The sequence below is a fragment of the Carassius carassius genome, chromosome 4 (genome assembly GCF_963082965.1).
Source record: "Carassius carassius chromosome 4, fCarCar2.1, whole genome shotgun sequence".
In the NCBI taxonomy this organism is placed as follows: domain Eukaryota; kingdom Metazoa; phylum Chordata; class Actinopteri; order Cypriniformes; family Cyprinidae; genus Carassius; species Carassius carassius.
In genome coordinates this window covers 33,978,838-34,006,143 of record NC_081758.1, presented here as the reverse complement: position 1 = coordinate 34,006,143, position 27,306 = coordinate 33,978,838, and the positions used below count along the sequence as shown (strand labels likewise).

At 36.5% G+C, this 27,306-nt stretch overlaps 1 protein-coding gene across 20 annotated transcripts in view; it reads right to left on the bottom strand.

Moving 5' to 3' along the window:
• The window catches only part of LOC132139884 (calcium/calmodulin-dependent protein kinase type II subunit beta-like), an 82,694-nt gene extending 55,791 nt beyond the window's left edge, over window positions 1-26,903 (bottom strand). For 6 of the 20 annotated variants that reach the window (XM_059548561.1, XM_059548566.1, XM_059548571.1 and 3 more), the window contains exons 1-5: window positions 26,609-26,899; window positions 23,051-23,145; window positions 4,076-4,135; window positions 3,838-3,892; window positions 1,592-1,657 (exon numbers count right to left, since the gene is read on the bottom strand). In XM_059548561.1, the coding sequence (XP_059404544.1) occupies window positions 1,592-1,657; window positions 3,838-3,892; window positions 4,076-4,135; window positions 23,051-23,145; window positions 26,609-26,670 (338 nt within the window). In that variant the 5' untranslated portion in view covers window positions 26,671-26,899. Of the gene's footprint in view, window positions 1-1,591; window positions 1,658-3,837; window positions 3,893-4,075; window positions 4,136-23,050; window positions 23,146-26,608 lie in introns of all 20 variants that reach the window. The other 14 variants (XM_059548562.1, XM_059548572.1, XM_059548574.1 and 11 more) reach the window with 6 other exon arrangements.
• Window positions 26,904-27,306: the final 403 nt, after the last annotated feature.

The window sequence follows — 27,306 nt, the reverse complement described above, 5'->3', positions numbered from 1 at the left end:
CCCTGGTTACAAGCACACACTCAGGCCATACTTAAAAATATTCTTGTTTGCCGTACCCGACCGACCCTGTCAATTTAGGACCGACTCAATTTTTTTTTTACCCTTCAAACTACTAATGCAAAAGCAATAAAATAATATTAATTATATTTAAGTAAGTGTTGTAAATCTAAAAATTTTCTAGGCCTACATACAAACGAAGGCTATCTTCCTTAATAAAAAAAAAAACCTGTGACGTCTATAACGGATGTCACACTATGCCTGCGCTTCGTCTCATACTCTCATTCACTGTCAGAGTCAACGGTTCTCGCTTGGTAATGATGGCTGCGGCTGCAGTAAACAAAATGTTCGCGGTCACTGTTCAAAGTCATAAGGGTTCGGGGCACCATAATACATCTAAAAAAATGCATTAAAACAGCTCGACACCGCTTTAACTTGGCACGAAGTTCTGGAAAAACTGTGCCCTGATCTTTTCCCATCCCTTCTCCCGTCTAGTCTAAAACCGTGACTGTGTCGACTGTCACTTTATGTTCGAAAATCTATTGCACGAACACGGACTGTGAAGTACCGGGGCTCAGAAGGCAGCTTCCTTATATTACCTATATTTGTTGTTATTTGCCGTATAAAACCTATTTAGACATGCAAAATCGATTTTACAATCCATTCAATGAACACTTGTCACTCAAATCAAACAGGATTTTTTTTTCACAAAAGTGACAACCCAAGAAAGCAAAGTAAACGGTCTCTCATTTGTAGGCTGCATTGATACCTAGCGTTGGATGCTAGTAAAACAGTATAACAGTACCTCATTTTTTTTCTTCTTACCTGAAATTCATGCAATAAACATGTTTTTGACAAAGATTTAAAAATGAGGTTTGCAATTATGCGCCCGAAGCCACGGGTTGAAGACCCAGTCAGTGACGTCATGATATGCTAATTTGTTTAAATTCATACCTACGTCATCACCATCACCAAAATTTTCCTTTTTTTTTTTTTTACATTGAAACTTGAAAAAAAAAAATGTAGACCGACCTACCGACCCTTTTTTTTTTTTTAATTACTGTTACTGCAAGCCAAAATATTTTCAAGGATGGCCTCACACAATGAGGAAAGGGATCTGTACAGGAAAGCCAAAAAATTGCCTACAGAAGGGCTGTGTCTGTGTTTGTTTGAGCGAGTGTGTGTATGAGAGGGAGACAGACATAATGCATGATGAAAGGACAGAGATAGATCAGTAGAAAAAACACGAGAAGACATTTATAGACAGAGAGACAAAAGACACAACAGCAACACTCTAGAACTTTATATCGTTACACAAAGCACCTAAACTATACACAACAGGATACAGTTAATTTTCTCAAACAATGTTAGTGTCCAGTTCTGTCGTCCTTGAGTGTGATGGACAACGAGCAAGATCTGTGTATTGCACCATGGGAGATGCTGCTTCAAACAACATCTCCAAATGCCAAACAAACTCAAAGGGAATGTGTATTTGGTGGAGATGGGTGTAACAAGCTAGGGCCAATGAGAGAGGAGAAGAAAGGGCAGAAGAGCGGCATAGAGAAAAGGAAAGCATTAAGAAAAGCATTCTTACCTGGCATCTGCTTCACTGTAGTACTCTCTGGCTACAATGTCTTCAAACAGTTCACCTCCAGTCACCCTAAAACACAGGAAGTTCAGCTTGGCTATTTGCTAATTCAAACAGAATTCCTGTTCTAGTGCACATCCCTTCCTCAAGCTTAGTTTCCATGGAGACGAGAATCCAACCCAATGCTAACCCTGAATCAACAAACAGAACTAACAAATATTGCTACAAGTGTCACTGCATCATATAATAATTATTAATTATTAATAATATTAATAATGTTTATCGTCTGGCTGACTATGTCTTGTATTAATTTTTCTAAAAATCCTGTCATACGTGCACAAACTGACAGACACTACTTATAAGCTACTACTAAATATTGTAGAAACATAATTTTCTGTAAAGTTGCTTTGTAACGATTTGTATTGTAAAAAGCGCTATACAAATAAACTTGAATTGAAAACTTGAATTGAATGTAAAAAATCTCCGGAGAGCTAGAACTGTGAGAACCAAGTGGAAGGTTTTTAAGATTCACAAAGACGGCATGCCATCGGGGAGGCACTTTTTTTTGTTGCCTATTTGATGATAACTTTTTTCCTAAAATATAACACTTATTATCAACATGGTTTAGCTCAGTTCTTAAAAATGATAACTTATGAAGCCCATATATTCTTAAAAGGATGGTTTGAGAATTTGTTTTTTTTAATAAATTCATCAAGTGGCTTTTGAAGACTTTGAATACAGCCCTCCAGTGTTATTACTGTTTACAAAAAATAAGCTATTTTTATAGCTTACAGTCATTTAAATAAAGCTGAAATAAAATAAACGGGAAAAAAAAACTTTCTAAAAAAATATGAAAAATTCTTAAACTGAAAACTAAAAATAAATAAATAAAAAAATAAAACCAAATGGAAACATTTATAAAAACGAATAAACTTGACAAAAGCACTTAAAACAAAAACTGAAAATAGAATAATAACTCAATTCAAATAGCATATAAATAATACTGAATGACACAACAGAACATGTGTCACATGTACCACTTTGTTTGACATTTTTGGAGCTTGACAGCCACTAGTTATTATCCACTTTCATCAGAAAACAGCAGCCTGAATGACAGCTAGATGTTTTAAAGTCCTCTTGTTAATTTCCTACTTAAAAAAAACAAAAACAAAAAAAACACTTTTTACGATGGGATGTACAGTACAGACCAAAAGTTTGGACACACCTTCTCATTCAAAGAGTTTTCTTTATTTTCATGACTATGAAAATTGTAGAGTCACACTGAAGGCATCAAGGGCTATTTGACCAAGAAGGAGAGTGATGGGGTGCTGCGCCAGATGACCTGGCCTCCACAGTCACCGGACCTGAACCCAATCAAGATGGTTTAGGGGTGAGCTGGACCACAGACAGAAGGCAAAAGGGCCAACAAGTGCAGAACCTAGAACTTTGAAGAACCTAGAATATTACATATTTTCAGTTGTTCCACACTTTTTTGTTATGTATATAATTCCATATATAATTCCACGTGTTAATTCATAGTTTTGATGCCTTCAGTGTGAATCTACAATTTTCAGTCATGAAAATAAAGAAAACTCTTTGAATGAGAAGGTGTGTCCAAACTTATGGTCTGTACTGTATGTCCAATCAATCAAAATAAAATAAATGTCTTGGCCAATTTTATCATCCATACTTTCTGTCAAAGATACTGTATAAGCTTTATTCTAGTATAGTACAGCAAAATTAAGAACAAAGCAAATAGAACTTCGGTGATTAGATGCATTTTAGGTGTGGAATTTATGCTTTTTCAGTGTATTTTATCACACTTGTGCTGCCACATGAAAGCCAGTTTTTCCATGCAAGCCTGTCACCGTATATAAACAGGCAAATGAATAGTATTTTCTAGCCAATTTGATCACTGGTCTTCATACCCAGTGCACAAAATACATATAAAACTATACTGTAAAATGAACATCAGCAATTACAACTTATTATGATCAATAACAATTTCTGCATGTGTCCTCATATCATAAATACAATCATTCAGCTGCAGTGCTCCTTTAGCATTCTTTCAGTGTTCAGTGACGTGAACTATCCATTTAACAGTGCAGAAAATCAGAATGTTGATGAAAGGCTTCAGAGGCACATAACATATGAAGTATGTACCATTTCATGCTGTGCTCTTCCTCACGTCAAAGCTAATTTGATGACAGGAAACGGAGGAACATTCTGACAGGAAGTGCAATGACACTTACAAATCAAACAGTAGGTAGTGGAAGCCCTCCTCTGATATACTGTCATGCAGACGAACTAAAACAAAAATAGATTTAGTTAGATTTTATTGTGGCTGTAGCGACAAAATCACACAACATCCACCTGACAAAAAATATGAGAATAATAAACTGTCAAAAGCCCATTAAGAGTTTAAATGCTTAAAATGCAGTTTAATAATATACATATCTCTGACTCTAATTGGTTGGAGGTAAAGCTCACCGATATTGGGATGTTTCAGCAGACGACAGATTCGAGCTTCCCGTTCAAGCTTCTGATGGTCTGAGGTTCAAACACAGAAAAGCAGAAATTATAAAATCACTGAACGGTGTGATATCAGCTGTAAAGAAACTGTCCAACAATAAGGATAGACTAATATTAAAATGCTGGTCAATATTGATAAACCTTCTTTTTGTATTTATTTTGATGTTGAAGCTACATGTACTTACACAATAAAATGCTAAAAATCAAATCTCTTTATCACATACTTCATTAATGTGTATTTAGGAATCACAAATTTACAATTTAAATTATGAAACAAAGATAATCATTTAGAGAGCTGCTAAATCTTATCCAAATATAAAAATAAGCAACAAATAAAAACATGCATAATTAAATTTCTGTTAATATATATCGAATACTGATTAAAATAAAATGAAATAAATCTTTGACTTGACATGGTACCAATAAAGTGTGCATTTCAAAAAGACTTACAGGCCATGTTTCCATTGGTAATGACATAATCACCAACCTGATATGCCATTATGTTTTCTAAATATGTCATCACTATTTCCTGTGTCGAGTCTTGAGCATTTGGCACAAAACCATAAAAGGAGTTAGATATCACAAACTATAAGCTTGTCACAGTTGCGCTAAATGAACGTCCTAGATCTCATTCAGTCTTGATAAAAGGGTCAGTATGGCCCAGAATTGAGGATGGCTAGATAGAGACTCAGCACAATGTTTAGATGTACACCTTCACTTTTACTGCAGATTAGATTTAAGGGTCAGACAGTAAAAAAACAAAGCTAATATCTAGGGGTGTAACGGTTCAGATTGCTCATGGTTCGTATGGTATGGTTCAGTATGTGTGCTATGCTCAGAGGGGAAAAAGGACTATGGTCAAAAAAAAAAAAAAACACCTAATAATCAAACTAGATGCAACAGCACAAATAAACACAATAGGGCAAAGAAACAATTTTCGGTGTTTAACAGTAATATTGGGTGATGTATCGCAGGTTTTTATTATGTTTGAATATTGTTACACTCCTACTAATATATAATTTATATTTCTTCTGATCAGTCATCTCAGGCCTGATCTCAGCCCTCCATTTGTCCATACGTTTCATATATATATCTATATCAACAAACCTTTCAAAATAGGTCATGGTTGTTGAAGAGCACTCAACTAGCCCATCTCGACAGACAATGCACTGACTAGGCTGTTAATTACAATAATGATGATGATGCAAATGATGAGTTACTATAAGAGTGGAATAAATGCTACCTTCTTGAAAATCAACAGAGAAAATTAAGAGAGATGGCATTAAACCCAAAACACAAAACGTGTCTTAAGCTTATAATGCATGCTCTAGAAGGGCGTCTAATGTTTCCGCAAACTGATAGCAGCACAAATAACGCCTCAAGACGTATCAGAAAAACGAAATACAACAGCAACACACACAATTAAAAAACAGCTTTCATTAATGACAGACACAGACTCAATATTTTTGTGGGAGTTATTGTTTTTTTTTTTTTTAAATATTACAAACCTTCAAAAAAAGTGTTAATGCCCCAAATAAACAATTAAAAGTTTCATTTTCCTTTTAGACATTGACGTTGAATAGACGACACAAAAAAGTGGCCTTTCAAAACATTAATGTTGTATTCTTTTATTCCATGACTCTCCTCATTAATTCAACACATTATTGAATTCTGTCTGGAATATTTTTCTAGCCTCTCCATCACAATTTGCTTTTCAAAGGGATAGTTCATCCAAAAAGGAAAATTCTCTCATCATTTACTCACTCTCATGCACTCAAAAAAATGGATTTGTGGCACTGTTCGTTTTACACAGATATGTTTTGTTAAAACAACACAAGTATATTTAGTTTTCCGCCAAAACACAATTGTATTGTGCTTAATCAACTTAAAAGGTTTCATTTTCAATTTTACTCAATTATCTATCGTTAAACTGACGTAAAGTGTTTAATTTTGTAATTCAAAAAAAACCCAGAAGTGACGATTTCCAACGCATTTGATGACGGTGCGAAGGAGAGCAAGAGGTACCAGTCAGGTAAGAAAATCTAAAGTTTTTCTTGTGTTAAGTCAAAGTCTTTAATTTCTCTTAGAGTTTCTGTTTTGGGGTGCTTTTGTTTTGCAGTCTAGTATTGTGTAATCGGTTTACTGCACCATTAATAGATGATTTTGAGCGGTTGGGAGATGTGAAAGCGCACGACTCTCTGTAAGGTATTGACTTGAGTATATATATATATATATATATATATATATATATATATACTTGAAACAATTAGTCGACATTATCGACAACGTCGACGATAAAAAAAAATTGTCGGCAAATGTTTTTGAGTAACGTTAGTTGTTTGATCTCGTATGCCTAATGTGAAAGCCTCCAATAATGCAGTTTGACCAGTGTGGCGCTGTAGCGCAAGATTGTAATACACTCTCCTGATTCAATTCAAAAGAAGAAGATAGCACTTCAGTTTGAGCAAACCGAGCCGATCCGAACCTTGGATGAATATGTAAATATATACTGCACGCCTTGCTCTCAATAACTGCATAAACACAACAAAAACTGACCGCGATGTAAAAGCAGCTCTTAAGAACATATTTGATTACAGCGATGTGGATGTTTGCACGAACTCTGAGGTTCTCCAGCCACTCCAGTAAAGAAATGTCCAGTCACGTTTATTTATATAACAGTCCTTATGCAATAGATAGCTTTTCAATATTAAACATGAAAATACAGAGTCAGTGTCGCTAGAATTATAACTTGATTTCCTGTTATAAAGCAGCTCTCCAGTGTGGAGCTAGCTAATAATACATTTATTTTATAATTGTGGGAAATATTTCATTAAAGTTTTAGTTCTGCGCTAGATCAAACCAAACTGTTTTAAATATCATAACCCACTGAGGTATTTTAAGAGAGATTTATACTAATGTATTTATTAGTAAAATGTTTATCCAAAAATAAAACGTCCTATCACTTACCTTTACTTTATACTATTTTACATATGGCTTACAATAAGAGATGTTAAGAGGCAGAATGATTTGTCATTCAGCTACTTCCTCCTATAGCTAATCAAATGGCGAATAGGAGTTTCTGTCTTATCTCATTTTGTGTGCAAAATATATTTATTTGTATAAATTAATTGTATACTAGTAATACATAATGACTTTCAAAAGGGGAAGTAATTCCCTTTATTTGTTAGAATATGTATATTTTAACTAATTGCAAAAAGCGAAATAATAAATAAATGTCTAACCATGTAATGTGACCGAGTTTGGAGAGCCCTGGCTTAGCACAGTGAAAGTATTTGAAGCTATGTTTATGAACATGACGGTGTGGTCATACAATGACTTTAAACCGGACACTACTCTGAGCTATTCACATTATACAAATGCTCCAGATATGTAATCAGGTTCACCCTTTTGGAATGGTAAACATGACACTATTCATCACTCATACAAATAAATCACTTAATATTTTGATAATTGAATTGGTTTTTGCTGTTAAACCGTTTTTTTTTTTTTTTCGTAACACATTGCACTTCATGTGTTTACAGATTTGTGCAGAATTCGAGACATACAGAATTACCATAGGCCCATTAGAATCAACAGTCTTTGCCAAACTGGATCCGCACTACAGAACTTATGAAGATGTTTGCATACTGAAGAAGAGTCCTTGGACAAATACTGAAACCCTCTTGGTGCCCACTAGACAGGTAAGAACAACTGCACTCAACACAACCTCGTATTAAAACATTATTCTCTCACTGGCTACTGGAAATTGACAAAAAAAGACAGATAGATTAAGATTAGGTTTATTAATACAATAAATACAAAATATGTGGTATTACTATAAACTGACAGATTATGAATGAATTTGCCTCCCAAAAACCATTCATTTTGATGCAAGGCAGGGGTGTCCAGACCTGCTCTAGGAAAGCCAGTGTTCTGTGGAGTTCAGCTCTAACACACCTGCCTGCAGAGGTGGAAAGTAACGAATTACATTTACTCGCGTTACTGTAATTGAGTAGCTTTTTTGTGTACTTCTACTTTTTTAAGTATTTTTTTTAATCTGTAATTTTACTTTTACTTAAGTATATTTTGTTTGAAGTATTGTACTTCGCTACATTTTAAAACACATTAATTACTGAGTAAAAAAAAAAATCGCTCCCTGGAAGCTATGTCAGTAAATAATGGGCAGGAGGGCAAACTGGCGTTAGTGGTGCAGACACCGCTGAAAACGAAACCCCGTCATATTCTGAAGTTGAACTCAAGGAAATGAAGTGAACCCCTGGCCGTATGTATGCTCTATTATGCTGTGTATGCTGTGCTTGCCTAGGGAGACCAAACTAGCAGTTTATAAAATCTCGACAAGACATCAACCCCACGTAAGCATATAGAGGTGAGCTAAATAATTGCGTCATTGCATTGGTGGTTAAAATGATGCTTTGACATTTTAGCAAGAGGTTTTGCACAAATTAGCCAAAAAGATTGGTGCGGAGTGTGCGATATATATTGTCTGCGATAATATCATAATTGTTGTTTTAATGATGTACGCGCGCATTTAGAGTGTTCTTTCACTGTGTGATTCAGTCTGTTGAAATGCATTTAGAATGAAATCAATCAAAATCATTTAGAATCAAAATCACACAAAGAATACTGTCTTTTCCTCTAAAAATCATAATCACACACACACACACACACACACACATATATACATATATATATATATATATATATATATATATATATATATATATATATATATATATATATATATATATATATATATATAGATCGGTGGGGATTTCTTTAAGACTGCAAGGGAAGCTCAGCTTCCCCTCTAATGTAAAAAAAACCCAACGGTCAAATATGTACTATTGTGTATTATGTATTGTTTTAATTAGCTACATGTCGGCTGACTCGATTTTCTTCTCATACATTCCCGTAGCGTCACAGTGCATTTCCCTGTTGAAGCCGAGCGTCCATTGACTTCGATGGGGCTGCTTTGAACAGTTTTTTTCAGTGCTCCGAAGCTAGACGGTCATTGGATAAATGCTGCGATTATGTCCCGCCCACGGACGCTCAGCGTCTCTGGAGGTGAATGAAGACTGGGCTTCCGCGTGATGATTGGAGGATCTGTCGATCTCCTTTTGACTGACAGCGGTCTGCACCATAAGAAGTCGGCGAAGCTGTTTCACGCTCAGTCCCATGATCGCGGATTTCTCAAGTGTATTCGAAATACAAACTGCGGCAATATTTCTTGATATTTGTAAAATGGAGAACCACCACAAAATTAAATTGGTAACTAAGACAGATTGAAAATGTGCGCGCGCGCACACACACACACACACACACACACACACACACACACACACACACACACACACACACACACACACACACACACACACACACACACACTATAGCCATCTAGTGGTTAAAGTGATTTATTACAATTTTTAAACTGAATTTCCCCAAAAATGGGCAAAAATCTTACATTAAACCTTATAAAATTATCCATGGTATCCCCATGTATGAAAGTTAGAAATCTGGGTCTTTTATGAAGTGAATTTTACCTGAAATGCTTTTTTCTTTTTTTGTAAAAAAAAAAAAGCCTATTTAAATAAATATTTATTTATTTATAGAAATGTAAAAGATTTAAATCCTCCAAAAACTGTACAAAGTTTAGTAAAAACATAAATGAACAGAGTAAAATTATATTTGTAAAAAATTTAAATATTTTACTATTACAAAATGAAATGTTATTGTCTGGGGTCAAAAAGACCCCGAGTGTCACTACAAATGAAGACCATCAGAGGGTTATAATGTAGGCCGAAAATGAGCTTCCCCTCTTTGAAAGACCAGCAGCCGCCACTGATATATATATATATATATTTTTTTTTTTTTACAACAGGACAGTAAACTAAGAGACTTGCGTTTTAGACACCATATTGCCATTGTTTTTGCTCTATTTCTACAACAAAAATTTATTCCAAACACAGCCACCAAAGCAAAATTTTGCATCTCTGAGCAACATGACAGTGTTTCGTTTCTGAATGAATCAACTGTTTAAATGATTTGGTTCAATCGCAATGACTCACTTATTAACAGTGACTTGCTGACACATACTGGCCATTTTAATTTCACATTTAAAGTATATTTTGATTTTTTTTTTTTTTATAATTAAGTTTTTATAATTTCAAATGAGTATTCAACATTTTATGTCTGGCATATCAAAACATTATTCATGCATTTGTAACTGCAGGTTAAATGCATTCTTGTCCTGCACTAAACAGTGTAATACATCTAAATGCCACGTCCGATGAAGCTTTTGCATTTCCTCTGCATTAAAAGATGAGTTTGTTGATACTGATTTGCCTGGTAACAGCCCAAATGTTTTATTATTCTAAATAACTGATTCCTTTAATTAAAAACAACTAGTTTGAGATTAATAGACCTATCCCAGGGGTGTCAAACTCAGTTCCTGGAGGGCCATAGCCCTAACCCTGCTCCAGCACACATATCATGTAGTTTTCAAATAAACCTAAATGATTAGATTAGCTGGATCAGGTGTGTTTAATTAGGGTTAAATCTAAACTGTGCAGGACTGTGGCCCTCCAGGAACTGAGTTTGACACCCTTGGTCTGTCCCATTTTTGACTCCCTCCCACTGGTTAAAATGTAACTAAGTAATTTTTACTCTGAGTAAATTTTAAATGAGCTACTTTTTACTTTTACTTGAGTGGATTTTTTAGACTGGTACTTTTACTTGTACTTAAGTAAAATTTCATTAATGTAATGGTACTTTTACTTGAGTAGAATATTTTTGTACTCTTTCCACCTCTGCCTGCCTGGAACTTCTAGTAATACTTTATTGTTTTAAAATTCCCAAGAACCTTGATTAGCTGGTTCAGGTGTGTTTAACTGGCTAGGTCACCCAAAAATAAACATGTCATTAATTACTAGGGCTGTCACTTTTAGTTTGAAAATCGATTGCACAATCGATCGGACCAACTAAAAAAAGTTTCGAAAATGAAAATAGGGAATCGATTTTAACCAAATATGTAAACTATTCATTTTAAAATAATTAAACAATTAAAAATATAGATGTAACAAAACTCACAAACAAGCAGAAAAAGAAAATAAAAAATTCCGAAAGTGCAGTATGCGTTGCGAAAGCTAGACAAAAAATACCAGCAATTTTACGCGCCTATAAGACCCAGTGACGTCGAAAGCGACCTCTTATGCTGCGTTCACACCAAACGCGAATAGAGCGTCTGGAGGTCTCGCGGCACGGTAGACGCGAATTCGCCTCATTCGTGCTTCTAGTTACAGGAGATTCTGAGTTATGATATAGCAAGCTGACAGTGACCGGCTTCTGTGGTGGAGAATTGCGCAGCTGTACCTGAGTGTCCCTGGGACATCAATGCGGTCGGAGCGCGTCTTCTCAACAGCTGGACATATAGTGAATAAAAAACGCTCTGCTCTGGACACATGGCCTGTTCTCAAGTCCATTTAAAGTTAAATTTTTTTGAACAGTTGTTTGAAATGGATTGAATCATTATTTAAAATAATCTTGGAGATTTTTGAATTGCCTAAATCATAAACGCAGCCGGGTTGAAGCCTGCACTGATGTTTTTCTTTTGTCATGGCAGCCGTCCCCTCAGCACATATATTTTTGCTGTTTGCTGTTTGTTATTCTGCACGAAACTTCATGCCAATAAATAAGAAATATTGCTGCCTTGTGCGTTTCCAGCACTCTCTTTACGTTCGTCTGTTATTTGACATTGAAAAAGGAAACGTCTTTTTTTTTTTTGACATGGAAAATCGATTTTACAATCGATTCAATGAACACTTATGTCTTAAAAATCGAAAATGATTTTTTTCACAAAAGTGACAGCCCTATTAATTACTCACCCTCATGTAGATGTAGTCTGAGCACGCGGACGCACTTCCGGAAAAATCGGCCGAAAAAAAGGCCAAAGACCGGCCGATTAGCAATCGCGTATTTTAAGCAAAAACCACCCGGTTTCCGATTGATGGCGGGTCAATCGGTGCATCCCTAATATTTTTATGAAAATGCGAGAGATTTCTGAACCTCCATAAAGGCTGCAATGCAACTGAAATGTTCCCAGAGTCATAGTAAGGACATCAGTAAAACAGTTCATGTGACATCAATGCTTCAACCACACTTTTACAAAGCTACAAGAATACGTTTTTGTGCAAAGAAAGTTCAACGAATTCAGCGATTTTATTCAACAATTCTTCTCCAAATCACATATGCCGCCATTATGGAGAGTAACAAGAGGCATGAACATTGCTTTCTTCTGCGTGTAATCAAGGCTCAGCGCATGCGTGTTCTAGGTCAGCGGCACCATGCGCATGCATTATTTACGCGCTGTTGATAATGGTGGAAGATGCGATTTGGAGAAGAATTGTTGAATAAAGTCGCTGTTTTGGTTTTGTTTGCACAAAAAAGTATTCTTGTAGCTTTGTAAAATTATGGTTGAACCACTGATGTCACATGGACTGTTTTACTAATGTCTTTACTATGTTTCTGGGTCTGGGAACATTCCAGTTCTGTTGCTTACCGTGCAGGGTCCAGATGTGTGTACCATTTTCTGCTTGCCTGTATTTCCCATAAGGAGATGAATGACTGACTTTTCATGTACAACCCGAATTCCGGAAAAGTTGGGACGTTTTTTAACTTTTAATAAAATGAAAACTAAAAGACTTTCAAATCACATGAGCCAATATTTTATTCACAATAGAACATAGATAACGTAGCAAATGTTTAAACTGAGAAAGTTTACAATTTTATGCACAAAATGAGCTCATTTCAATTTTGATTTCTGCTACAGGTCTCAAAATAGTTGGGACGGGGCATGTTTACCATGGTGTAGCATCTCCTTTTCTTTTCAAAATAGTTTGAAGACTTCTGGGCATTGAGGCTATGAGTTGCTGGAGTTTTGCTGTTGGAATTTGGTCCCATTCTTGCCTTATATAGATTTCCAGCTGCTGAAGAGTTCGTGGTCGTCTTTGACGTATTTTTCGTTTAATGATGCGCCAAATGTTCTCTATAGGTGAAAGATCTGGACTGCAGGCAGGCCAGGTTAGCACCCGGACTCTTCTACGACGAAGCCATGCTGTTGTTATAGCTGCAGTATGTGGTTTTGCATTGTCCTGCTGAAATAAACAAGGCCTTCCCTGAAATAGACGTTGTTTGGAGGGAAGCATATGTTGCTCTAAAACCTTTATATACCTTTCAGCATTCACAGAGCCTTCCAAAACATGCAAGCTGCCCATACCGTATGCACTTATGCACCTCCATACCATCAGAGATGCTGGCTTTTGAACTGAACGCTGATAACATGCTGGAAGGTCTCCCTCCTCTTTAGCCCGGAGGACACGGCGTCCGTGATTTCCAACAAGAATGTCAAATTTGGACTCGTCTGACCATAAAACACTATTCCACTTTGAAATAGTCCATTTTAAATGAGCCTTGGCCCACAGGACACGACGGCACTTCTGGACCATGTTCACATATGGCTTCCTTTTTGCATGATAGAGCTTTAGTTGGCATCTGCTGATGGCACGGCGGATTGTGTTTACCGACAGTGGTTTCTGAAAGTATTCCTGGGCCCATTTAGTAATGTCATTGACACAATCATGCCGATGAGTGATGCAGTGTCGTCTGAGAGCCCGAAGACCACGGGCATCCTATAAAGGTCTCCGGCCTTGTCCCTTACGCACAGAGATTTCTCCAGTTTCTCTGAATCTTTTGATGATGTTATGCACTGTAGATGATGAGATTTGCAAAGCCTTTGCAATTTGACATTGAGGAACATTGTTTTTAAAGTTTTCCACAATTTTTTAACGCAGTCTTTCACAGATTGGAGAGCCTCTGCCCATCTTTACTTCTGAGAGACTCTCTAAGACAAAGTTTTTATAGCTAATCATGTTACAGACCTGATATCAATTAACTTAATTAATCACTAGATGTTCTCCCAGCTGAATCTTTTCAAAACTGCTTGCTTTTTTAGCCATTTGTTGCCCCCGTGCCAACTTCTTTGAGACCTGTAGCAGGCATTAAATTTTAAATGAGCTAATTAAGTGGATAAAACTGTAAAATTTCACAGTTTAAACATTTGCTACGTTATCTATGTTCTATTGTGAATAAAATATTGGCTCAAGTGATTTGAAATTCCTTTAGTTTTCATTTTATTAAAATTTAAAAAACGTCCCAACTTTTCCGGAATTCGGGTTGTAATTTTAGGGAAAAAAAAACAAAGGCTAAATTTTGTTGTTTTCATCGTCAGACTAATGAAATTGAAGTATCCAAATGAAGACCCTAGCAGTATGGATTATATGGTGAGTTCAAGGTTAATAAATGATTTGTTAAAGTTAATACACAAGAATTTGAGTTCTCCATCCTTTAAATACTTCTAGGATACAGACGTTGGCAGCAATCAGGAGGTGATCCAGAAGACTCGTGGGAATCTGTTTGAAGCTGCAGTCATTGAAGACAGTTCAGCAGAAGTTGGAGTTTTAAAGGATAAAGTTCTTCAGGACCTAGCAGTTTACAGTCTGCAAAACCATGTTGCTGGGACTGATATATGGACTGAACTTGAGCTACCCTCCTGAACTCAGGTACACATTTGGAATACTGAAGAAGTTATTTCTGGAGCCTGTTCCTGTTCCTGGAATAAGGTTTGAATCATTGGTTACCCATGAATGCCAATTAGAAAATGAGTAGTTTGATATTTCTGCTATTTTGTGTAATTCTTTTGTAATTCTGTAATGTGGTTTAAACTGTATTTACTGTAACTGTGTGTAATTATTTATTGCTTGTTTAACAAATACACTTTGATCATTTGTGACATCTTGTCTTTTGACTCATTACAAGACAAATCACACAAAAAATGCTTTGTTGAAGTGAGTAACTTTAAATAGAAAATATTTAGTTAAAGTAACTAGAACTACTTGTGTGGAACCACTGTCCATAATTGAAATTAGTAATTTGAAACAAAACTCCTCATGTTGATAGAGTGAAACAAAATTGGCTAGATTGTAATAAACCAAAACATGTTCAGTTAACTTAATCGGTTTAAGTTGAAGCAAAGTGAATAAATAGATTTGGTTGGACATTACTATTTCACATAGATTCTACCTCATTCAGTTGTGTTGTCACAACACAAGGAGTTTGCATAGATTCAAAAAATTCCATTAATGTTATCAAAACACAATTTGGTTGTGTGGAACCACTGTCCATAATTGACTTAAGTAAGTTTAAAGAGTAATTTTTTTTGAGTGTGTCGTCCAAAAGATTTTTAGTCCATATAATGCAAGGGGACAGGACCACTTCATAAACTCTCTTGAAAATATTAGTAACTCATAAAATATAAACTCACTCTTTAAATATTGGTATTTGAATTTTTTTTCTTACACATGTCTCTCATTTTGCTTAAGAATACACTGATTCATCAACAGTGGTTGTATGAGTAACTGTCATATTCACTTTGTGTAGTTTTTGAAGTGTAATTTTTGGATCCCCCATACACTTGCATTATACGAAGAGAGATGTTTTTTTCTAAAACTCGTTTTTGTTCATCTGATACATGAAAGTCATATATATACATACATATATATATACATATATATATGAGATGCCATGAGGGTTGAAAGGATGAAGTTTCCTTTTAATCCCATTCCCTGTATTTTTTTTGTTTTGTTATGTGTGTTCCACTGTGCTTCATTTAAATTGTTTTTGTTGTTGCACTAGATATATGTTTGACCTGTGCATTTTGTTTTGTTTTCTTTAGTCAAACTTCTGTATGTCTGTCAGAAAAAAAAAGTACTTTATCTTTTTTAAAACGTGATACAATTTAAAGTTGTAATTTTTAACTTTTACTCAAGTATGTTTTTGGAAAGAATTTTTAGTACTTTTTATGCCTCTGACTATAGCCCCGTTTCCAACGCTGGAACTTTACCCAGGAACTAGGGACTTTGGGCTGGTACTCGGTGTGTTTCCACTGCAGGAACCAGGATCTAAATAAAGTTCAGGGTAAAAAAATGCCCCTCATAAAGTCACTGCTGGTGAATTAATACTTTTCAAAAAGGGATGCACCGGTTGACCGGCTATAAATCGGAAAATTTTGCTTAAAATATGCGATCAGCAATCGACCAGTTTTTGGTCTTTCTTCGGCCGATTTTTCCGGAAGTGCGCCCGCGTGCACAGACTACATTGTTATCATTCGCCATGTTGTTTGTGAGGAAGTATTTCGAAATCTGAGCACAGGACACGGGCAGCCGTTCAGCACTGGAAGTGCAGAGCTACATGTCTGAGGCACAGATAGCAGGAAGCGAACAGCCGCTGGTGTACTGGCCCCTTTCCTGCTCGAGCGTACTCTACCTGTCTGCGCACTGCACAAGCGGAGGCAGTGAAGGGATTTTTAGCTCAACTTCTGTTGGATGAGAAACAAAACGGACTAAACAAATCTTAAATGTTTTTTTTTTTTTGTAAATTAGAACTTGCATACACATTTGGAAACCCAGAAGACAATGTCAGTTTTGCATTAGGATGATTATTTTTATTTTACCTTAAAATTACTTAATTTTATTTAAAAACAACTACTGTAGCACACTGAAAAAAAGTGTTTCATTCATCCATTAAAAAAAATTTAGGGTAATGATTCACATCTATATTTTTTTTAACTTGAGCCAATAGTTATTTATTTTTCATTGGCTCAAGTAAAAAAAATATAGATGTGAATCATTACCCTAATTATTTTTTTTTAATTGGATGAATGAAACACTTTGCATCTTTGTTTTGTTCGCACCAACATTATTTGATTTTTAACATTTTGGAATAATGTATTTATATAGCATAGTTTTATTTAGTCTCACTGGTAAAGACCTTTTTTTTTTTATTTAAAAGCAAATTTAAAAACTAAAACAAATACTGAATGCTTATTAAGAAACATCTTATTGAATGTGTGTTGATTTTGTTGTTTGGATTGTAGAACTATGCAGTTATTGCCTTTTAATTTCACATGTTACAGTTAATCTTTTCATTTAAGGCCATTTCTATGTAGTTTCAACCCAATTCAAAAACAAAAGCTAAATGCTGATGTCTGTACCACCCATGTTTGTATTGAATGTAGGCACTGCCTTTCATTTCAGATGGTTATGGTTATTGTTTTCAATAGCCAAAAGCCAGTTTGGCCTATTAAATACCAAATAAACATCTTGTTTATGCACACTTTCCTTCTTTCTTGTTTGTTGTGTAAAGATAAAAAAAAAATCAGAAATCGGTATCAGAAGCGGCCAGTTTGCTTTTAAAAAAACCAGTATCGGAATTACGGAATGGGCGTTTTCCACAAATATCACATTCGAATATTTGAGCTCACAAAAAATGATCGAATATTCGTTTATTTAAATTAAGTTTAATGAGACAGACGTTATTTTTCAGCAACATTTATTGTTTCTGTCATTTTGAACAAGCTTACACACAATAAGCTTGAACATTACACATCGTGTTTTGTAGCTGAAAACCTTTAACAATGCGTGCAAACAAACAAAAGTACAGATTAAAAGCAAAAAAAAAAGTGAACAAAGAAAAAAAAAAGTGAACAAAGAAAAAACGTAAAGCAGCCTGCAGCAATTAGGCTATTGTAGAACGTAGCCTACACGTAACTTTTAAACTTTTAAACCGTCAGCAAATCTTTTTGCTTTTTTTCTATTGTTTTAAATGTTCTTGTTAAGAAACACGGTCATGTATACATGATTGGGGGAAAGTTGGCTCCTTAGTCTGTTAACAATAAGGCCGGGCGTGGAGAAAACGCGCTCTGACGGCACAGACGTTGGCGGGACTCACAAATAACGGTGTGCTAAGCGAATAAGTTTTGTGAAGCGCTTCGTGTTTTCGTTTCACCACTGAATGGGATCCTCATCTGGTGGAATACATGGCTCCAGCAAGAACTGTTCCAACTCGTCTCGGCTGGACTCTCTGTAATCATCGCTGAAGAACTGGCTCAGCCTTTTCCGACGAGTGGGCAATGCATCCTCTTCATCGTTGGGGACGGCGGCTGCATCCGCACCACTCGCATCAAGGAAAATGTTCTGATAATGTTCAAAAAAGTTTTTTTTTCTTACTTCTCTCATGTTTTCATCGAGAAACCTGAGATGTTTGTGCCGAGGGTCTAGGGCGGATACGAGAAGAGGAGTTTTCACTGCATTCTCCAAGTAAGCGGTGTTTATTCGTTGCTTGAGAGATGCCGCAACAATGTTCTTGAATTCGTCCACTTTCTGTGATTCTCCACGGCATATTTGAAGTACTGTAGAAGACCGCAGTTCTTAGGGGGCATTCACATATCGCATCTTTTGCGCGCTCAAGTTTGTTATTTCCAATGTAGGCGCGCGGTATGTGCGCTCATAATGGAAGTGACGCGGCCGCGATGCGCACGCGGTGCGACACGCCCGTTTTTTCAGGCACGTCCGCACCGCATCGAGTAAAAAAACATATCAACTTTTCAGAATGCCGCAAGCGCACCGCGGGTCATGTGACAAGAACTAAACATTTAGCTTCATCCTTTCCCGTAACAACGTTGAAAGCTCAGCCAAGATGAAGGGACAGCTGATCATAGCTGTATATGGATTGCCATTTTTAAATAAATTAAGTAGCAGAGCTACTGAAAGCGTTTTTTTGTGCTGCAAATCCATTTATCCTTTGCTGAAATTTCCGCGTCTTCATGGATAGAGCGCGTCATTGTTGCTTAGCAACGGCAGACGCCTCAGAAGCGCTTCTGCCCGAGCGCTTTGGAAAGAAGGAGAAAGCGGTGCTCCTAGCGTTTTCCACGCGTTTTTAGGCGCGATATGTGAACGGCCCCTTATTCATTCATTAATAATTTTTTGCTTGCATACATCTTCAAATATGCCAAGTGACCAAATTAGGTTTTATTGTGAACTTTTTTTTTTTAATTCGAATATAATTTTTTATTTATCGAATAATTAGAGCAGAACAAATATTCGAATGTTCGACTATCTGTGCACACCCCTAATCGGAATCGGCCATGAAAAATCATGATCATGCATCCCTATTTTCAAAGATACGGAACTTTCGGGGGTGGGACTTGGGCGCTAAACATTTTGATAGGTTGAGCTAACGCAGCATTGTGATTTCAACCACCATTTATTAGGATAATTTTCAAAATATTACTGTTATTATGTCAAGAAATTAAAGTTTTAAAAGTAATTTGTTTTGCCGATTTCAGAGACGATCAGCTGGAGCTCAGTGCTCATGTTTACCGACGAGAGCAGTCTCAACTCTGCTAGTCCTTCTCACTTTAGTGGCTAAACATAAAATATAATTCATTTTGGGTAAATCTAAAAGGTAATCTTTGGTCTTTATTCAATTAATATGTTAAAATTAAAATAAAAAGAGGCAATACTGTTCGATATGATATTTCGTTTCATTGTAACGCAGGCTATACAGGCCTACATATTTCTCTGAATGACATTTCTGAGGCTATTAATATGTTTAAATGAAAACAAAAGGAGGCAGTGGTCTTTTATTTCATATTTCATCTTACTGTAAATATAAAGTGAGGAAAACGGTTCTTTTGACTGTGGTGGAAACGCAGAAAGCAACAGGTCTGGAGGGGGTACATTTCCTGCTACATTTGTTTTGGGTAATTTCAGTGGAAACGCGGCATACATCACACAGTGACATAGGGAGTTGCATATGAAGAGCCAATTACATTGTTCAGAATTTTTTTTTTTTTTCATTTATCATGTTCCACCTTTACCTATTATTCAGTATTTTATTGTTAACAGAAATCCCTTTTCAACAAACGACTCATTTGGACTACAATGCATATTTTCCCAGGATTTGTGATATCACTATGTGTTGTCACCAAGTGTCGAAAACACTCTAACTTTCCCAAGGCAGACAAATTTATAAATCATCCGGGTCGCACTCAAATTTATTTGATTTTGACTCAATATTTACACTGAAGCTTGCAGGCGGCTATGGTAAGGAGCGTGACATTTCCCAACTAGGTGTCGAGTAGTGCCAGTCACAACATAGATTGGCCCAGCTAACCAATCACAGCACATTTCGTATGTCAGAAAGCGGGCCTTCATTTGATACAGGAACTATTCGAGCCGTTCATGCCAGACTGGGGAGAGAGGTGTTGTTATAATTTAAAATATGTGAAAAATAATGTTTTTTTTTATCGAACAACCTAGTGTGACAGCCTGTTCTAGTTCATCCCCAAAACAAAATCAAGACTTTGTAAATGAGCATAATAGGACCCCTTTAATGGCTTTGCAATGCCTTATCTTACTCTTACTAACCCCTACCATAGAGATAGGCTTCTTGATTGGCTAACAACAACAACAAAAAAAACGGCTCTGGAATCCCGCCCCTTTGTCTGTTGCTGATGTGCACTGACCTTAAACTCAGCTGCTGGGCATTCTCTGAGTTGTACACATACTCCTGAAGCTGTCGCAACACTAGAACGCCAACACCAAACACTGTCAACCCAGCTATGGAGCTCCACTGGAGCTAATGAGTTCCCCACAGAAGCTGTCTTCCTATACCACTTTTACATAATACCTTTAATAAACCACTACACACTTCAATTCCTAAGCAAAATATAAACTTCCAAGGTTAAAACCATGCCTTGCTAGTTAAAAATGGAAAAACTAGATATTTTCAAAATGAACAACATCTAGCAGTGATTCCCCTGGGTGTTTCCATCTGAATTTCATAAAGCAAAAATAATACTTTGCGGCAGAACCACTGATGGCAGATGGACTATTCTGACGATGTCTTTCATACTTTTCTGGACCTTGACAGTGTAATTTACTTGTCAGTGAATGAGACCGTCACAAGCCTCCCGGTTTTCATCCAAAATACCTTAAAATTGTGTTCCAAAGATGAACAAAGCTTTTACGGGTTTGGAACGACATGAAGGTAACTGATTAATGACAACATTTACATTTTGGGGTGGAGTATCCCTTTAAGTACCCAACTATTTTTGAGATGATTGTACAGGGCGAAGTGCACAACAAACCATACAACTAAACTGCAGCATTCTTAAAATATAATAACTAAAATAATAAGTGTAAGATAAACCAGTAGACAAATCAATGGTTAGACTACTAGTTTATTACTATGACGCAACGCTAATGGGTCTTATTAAAAATCACATTTCATTAACTTATTTGCTCGTTTTTCCAGGGTCATGTCCATCTCTCTGGGTCAGGTGAGAGTCCCATGCTCCAGGCATGTAACTATGCTTGTTCTCAGCTTTTTTTGCACGCACGCATGCACGTACACACACACACACACACACACACACACACACACACACACACACACACACACACACACACACACACAAAGTTGCCAAGTGCCAAAGGTGCTTTCACTGTCAGACCTCTCTTTATGTCTTTCTTTCAAACAGTCATTCATGATGATTCCTTATCTCTCACTCTCTTTCTCTCCCACACATTCCCTTTCTGTATATCTAGGTCACATTCCCTCTCTCATGCCCACCCTCCTTCTAACCTCTTGACAGATCATATTGTCTCTCTCTCCTCAGAGTAACTCTCAGCCTAAAGACAGTCCCTCCTAATCTACACGAGCCGACACAGCGCTATATTTTGTCAAATAAATGTCAAATTCTACACTGTAAACATTTATCATCCTATACTTGCTTTTTGTGACAAAATGGCACAATAACACAAAGTTACAAAAAAGAAAAATGATAGAGAGAGAGAATTCAAAAGCATTTAAAATAATCATCTTGACCGTTATGGATGGTAGTGTATATGAAATCATATAACAGTGAAAGACACACACACAAACGAAAATACAACCTGGACACAATCTTGACAGGCTTTATAATGACCAGTCTTGTGTGCATCAAAAAAGTAAACACTTAAAAGACTAATCTATTTTACTAATCTACAGTACATTCCCAACCTTAATTTGATTTCCTCTGACCAGTGACCATGCAATCAGAAAGCAATGTGTCTCTCCACACAAGCTGTATTTAGAGGGTTGTTGGGCCTATTTTAAAATGTTTTTCAGTGCCTGCGGAATCAAGTACATGTCAAGTGCTTGTTCTCCACATTACACATTCTCACTACAATGACCACACAGCTGAAGGGACATAAGGAGGATGACACTTTGGCAAAGCAATTGCTGGCTTCAAGTTTCAGGAGGGAGGACAAAAGGGCATAAAAAGATTCACACCCCTCAACAGCGGGATGGCATAAAAACTGAAAATCTCTTTCTGCCATTTCATTGGTGTAGTTTCTGTCTAATTACCATGATGTCTGTATGTGCCTTTGGCACTGACAGTAACCATGGAAGCAGATTTAATATAGTTATCAGCATGTTGTAAAACTTTGAGTACTTTGAATGTTCTGTAACTGAATTTCTGAGAGTGGTACCCTACTGGTACCATAGTATCCTTTGATGTAAATACAACAATACATGAAGCTTATCAATTTTGAGTACCATACTACATATAAAAGAATCATACTATTACCATCTACCATCACTGCACATAGTGAAGATGGAACGAGCTGGAAATTCATAATCCATTTTCTAAATGCATCTTAAAGATCTTACTGTGAACTAATCATTAATGCACGTTTCATATTTTCAAGATTTTTTTTTACCTTGTACTTTTTAATCAAAATGCCATAACTGATGGATAGAGCCAAATTCCCTTAAAACATTTTTTTTATTTTTCAATAATCCATTTCATTCAGAGGTATGTCGCAATACAGATGAATACTTTGGTAACATTGCAACTTTAAAGGACCAAGTTTTACCATGTTGTATATTAGTTGTAAAATTGTTCCTAGAATTAAAATCCATCCATTATAATGTTACGAAAAAGGAAAACATGTTCAGGAATTGACTAACCTCTGGCGGAGAGTTTTTTCGTGTTGATAATTTTGGCGGCGTATTCTTGCCCCGTGCTCAACTTCACACATCGTCGCACAACTGAAAATGCTCCCCTGGAATAAAAGACAAATTGATTGAGACTTTAAGCGTGTAGACCTGACAGTATAATAGCAACATAGTCATAATAGTTCTACATGTGGAAAGTGAAGTTTCTGTAGTATGAAACTTCCAATTCAAAACACCAGACAGACTGCCTCAAACCCTGGCAGCGTGTGTGGTGTTTGTTTCTAAAACTTCAGAAGGGAAGGGAACAGAAACAAAGAGAGTAAGATAATACCCCACCCCCCCACCGCCCCCTATGTTAAACACAGCAGATTATTTATTCAATGGCAAATGTCCCTGCATCACATGATCACACTGTCGGACTCTTTTGCAGAAGTGGCTGTTCGACTGTGAACGTCACTAAAACGAGAGCTAATTCTGGCAGCCTGTATTAATAAATTATACTCAACTGGGTTTGTGTTATATGAATAAAACAGCAGAGCAGGTTTGTCATGTTTAATAGGTTTTCACATCTTATGGCAAGAAAGAAGACTGGGCCTAGAACAACATTTTCGCAAAATCTACATTTATGCAATAATGCAAACACTGACGTAGCTGAAGTTTGCATCTCTTCACACACATTTTATTTTTATCATACATGGGTTGTAATAAAAACCAAATAGGCAGTATTGCACAAATACGCTGAAACTCATTTAGGTAGGTAAGGCTGAATGATTTGGAGGAAATTAATCCAATTGCGATTTTTCTGATAATAATTGTTATTGCAATTTTAATAATAGCAACAATTATTACGAATTAATAATAAAATATGAATAAATTACTAATTAATACTAAATATAATACATTTAAAAAATTTGAAATGTTACAATAGCGTAACTATTCCAACAGATATATTTTTTATATAAAGGCTACTGTTTTATATATATTTGATATATACCGTTTGATATATACGGAGTACTTATACATTTTTAAGCCAAATGTCTTCAGAGTATATCACAGCAGCATCCATCTGTTATTTTAAGAAACAAAACTGTTGCCAATCATAGCAGCAGCCGTTTACTTGCGAGGCTTGAATGCGCCCCGCTCATAAAAATAGGATTTGTTGCAGAGAGGATCCAAAACAAGATAGAAAATAGCCCATTACTTCTATATTATGATTTTTTTCTTCAAACTTTACTGTGAACCGAGCAACTAACAACTGTTAGCGAGTAAATGAACACAGTGCTGTGCTTCCCTCTGAAATGCTCTGCACATACATTGAATGTAATTGCTGACCTTCGCAATTCTAGTCATCGTGCAGCCTTATATGTGGGTCTATTAGAAAGTACACTAAAAGTTGAAGTGTGTAATTTTTATATTGTGTAAATCACCCAGATATCACCATTGACCCTTACTTAAATGTTTTAACACGTCCCTTGTCTTAGTGTGAAAAATCCATTGATGGCATCAAAAAATACTTTAGAAAAAAGTCATCAGACATCATTAAAAAAATATTTCAAATATCTCAAAACCACTGCCAATCATGTCAGGGGTCGTCTCTAGGCAGTATTTAACGAACCGCAGTTACCCGTAAGTGCTCTTCAATGGGGCCTGTTTTTGTCAGGCCAGTTAAAGTGTCTATTACAGTGATTTATAAGAACTGGATGTGTGTGTGTGTGTACTGGTATATATGGTTTATGAGGACACAAATGAGTATAATGACATGGGTACTACAATGTAAACATGGTTTATGAGGACACTTCCCGTGTCCCTGCAAAACAAATGGTTTAAAAAAAAAAAACATACAAAACAGTGTTTTATGAAATTCAAAAATTGGCAGTACTTTTCTGAAAGGGGTAGGTTTAGGTGTAGGGCGATAGAAAATACAGTTTGTACAGTATGAAACCATTATGCCTTTGTAGAGTCCTCATAAACCACAAATGCAAGTATGTGTGTGTGTGAGACACAAAGATGCCAGTTCCTCCTCTACAACCACCTCTCCCTGCATTACTGCGATGACTGGAGCTACAGTGTAGAAGACAGACATAAACACACAGGTCACATGCAATTCTGTGCTATGATGTGCTGTCAGAGGTCATGTGCAATAATCACAAATTCAGCATATTTCTGCTGATTTGAGCAGCAGTGCGCAATTTGAATGTTGTTTTCTGCTAGACCTCAGGCCTGAGGGATGATGAGACCCTCATCAAATGCTCTTGCCCTGCTGCCCCTTCAGATCCGTGAAAGCATCCCTAAATCCTTGCTGTTCATTTCCTCTTCCTCTCTATCTCAGCATTCACTCATTGTTCCTGTAATACTTGATTCCCAGGGATAATTGCATAACCTCTACATTCAATCCCAGTTCTAAAAAAAACAAAAAAAACGAGATTTTCGAGAAAGAGATAAGAGATAACTATGCACTTAAACGCATGTAAAGCACTGACTATCCAGACTCAGATTAAAGGAAGTCATATTTGTACACATAAACATTATGTCTCGTGGTAAACAATGCATTATTTTGACGGTTCTTACAAGAATGGTTTTTTGAACAATAATGTAAGCATATGAAATAGACAATCGTAGTAGTAGCGTTTTTTTCTATTGTCCTTTTCGCGAAACCTTTTTTCCAAACTTCAAAGAACCGATTCAAAATAACGATTCAATGATTCAGGCCATGATTTAATCACGTTATCACGTGGTCCCTGAAATTCCAGCATGACATTTTACAAGCTCAAAAACATTTCAAATAGTCATATCTCACCACCTCAGTCACTTACAGCCTAAATATAAATTGAATTTACAATCCTAAAACTCAAAATCAATTAAACCTCTTGGCTGAAAAGATTTTGCACAAATGGAATTTTCGAATCTGTAATCAACCTGTCATACAGTAAAGACGTAAACATAATTCCAGTACGTTTTAATTTGTTTATATTTCTGCTACTGAAATAAAGTTTGCCTCAAGTTGCAAGTATTCTATCAATTCACTCCAAATGCAGAGACAACCGGGTTCATTTAAGAACCTTTGCACCGATTCAGTCAGATTCGTGAACAAATTGTTCAGACCGGATTGTGAACAGGATCAACCGATTCCTTTAATGATTCTGAATCAGCACGATTAGTTCACGAATCTGACATCGCAATATCATAATACAGTATTTATAGTAAAGCACCAAGATGTTGATTATGTGGAAATGTCAAATACTGCCCAGAGCAAACTGCTAATAAATTTTGATCTTGCATTTCTACTTTTACATCTAATGATCATGGAATATTTGCTCGAGGGGCGTTGCACTAATCAATATTTTGTTGCATCTGCGGTAAGTGGGTTGTTTTGAAATCATATTAGAAGGTCTGAGTGCTGGTCAGCGGATCTTGGCAGGACTTGCGTGTGTCCCTCTGTCACAACACGTTTATCGGGGCACCACCACCTCGCGCTTGCTGTCAGTTTGGTAACCCTGTTCAAATATCATCATGCAATCTTCATGCAGGACAGTTCCACACATGCACAACCGTTACCCTCGTGATACTTACTTGCCCAGCTCCTCGTACAGCTGATATTCGTCCGTGAAGCGCGTACATGTAGTCGTGGCCATGTCTTCCCGTCTCGAACTCGGACACGTTTTAAGAATTAAAAATCTTCCTTGATTCAGCGAGCTAGAGCGTCCGGGCTATTCACCTCGATTTTGCGCTCAAAAAAGCCTGATATGTCTTGAAACTACAGCTTTATGGTTGAGTAGGGTAACGTGTATGCTGACGGCGGGCGTCCTCACCCCCGCGCTGTGCTCCAATCGCTTGCCTTCAAAATAGACTGCGAGAGCGCGCTGACAGCTGACTCAAGCTCGCCACCTATCGGCGCGTGCAGAACTAGCGTGCGTGGGCGCGCTGCTGTACTGTTATTGTAACTCCAAATAGGGACAAACCATGAGGGGGGCTATTTGTATTTCGATGAGCTCTTACGTAATCGTGATAGCGTCGTGTAAACCGACGTAAAAATAAATAAAGCATTGATGGTAGACGAAAATAAAATATTCAATTCATGCAAACATTGTAAATTTAACATTAAGTTTATTAAATTATATAATACACCATTTTTAAAATTCAGTTTAATTCATTAAAATTCATTCATTGTAATTGTACAGATTTTGATTGTGTTTAAAATATTGTATTTCCGTTTTTTTTTTTATTCGGTTTCATACTCTGATTTGTGAGGCACTATGGGCTCCATTATA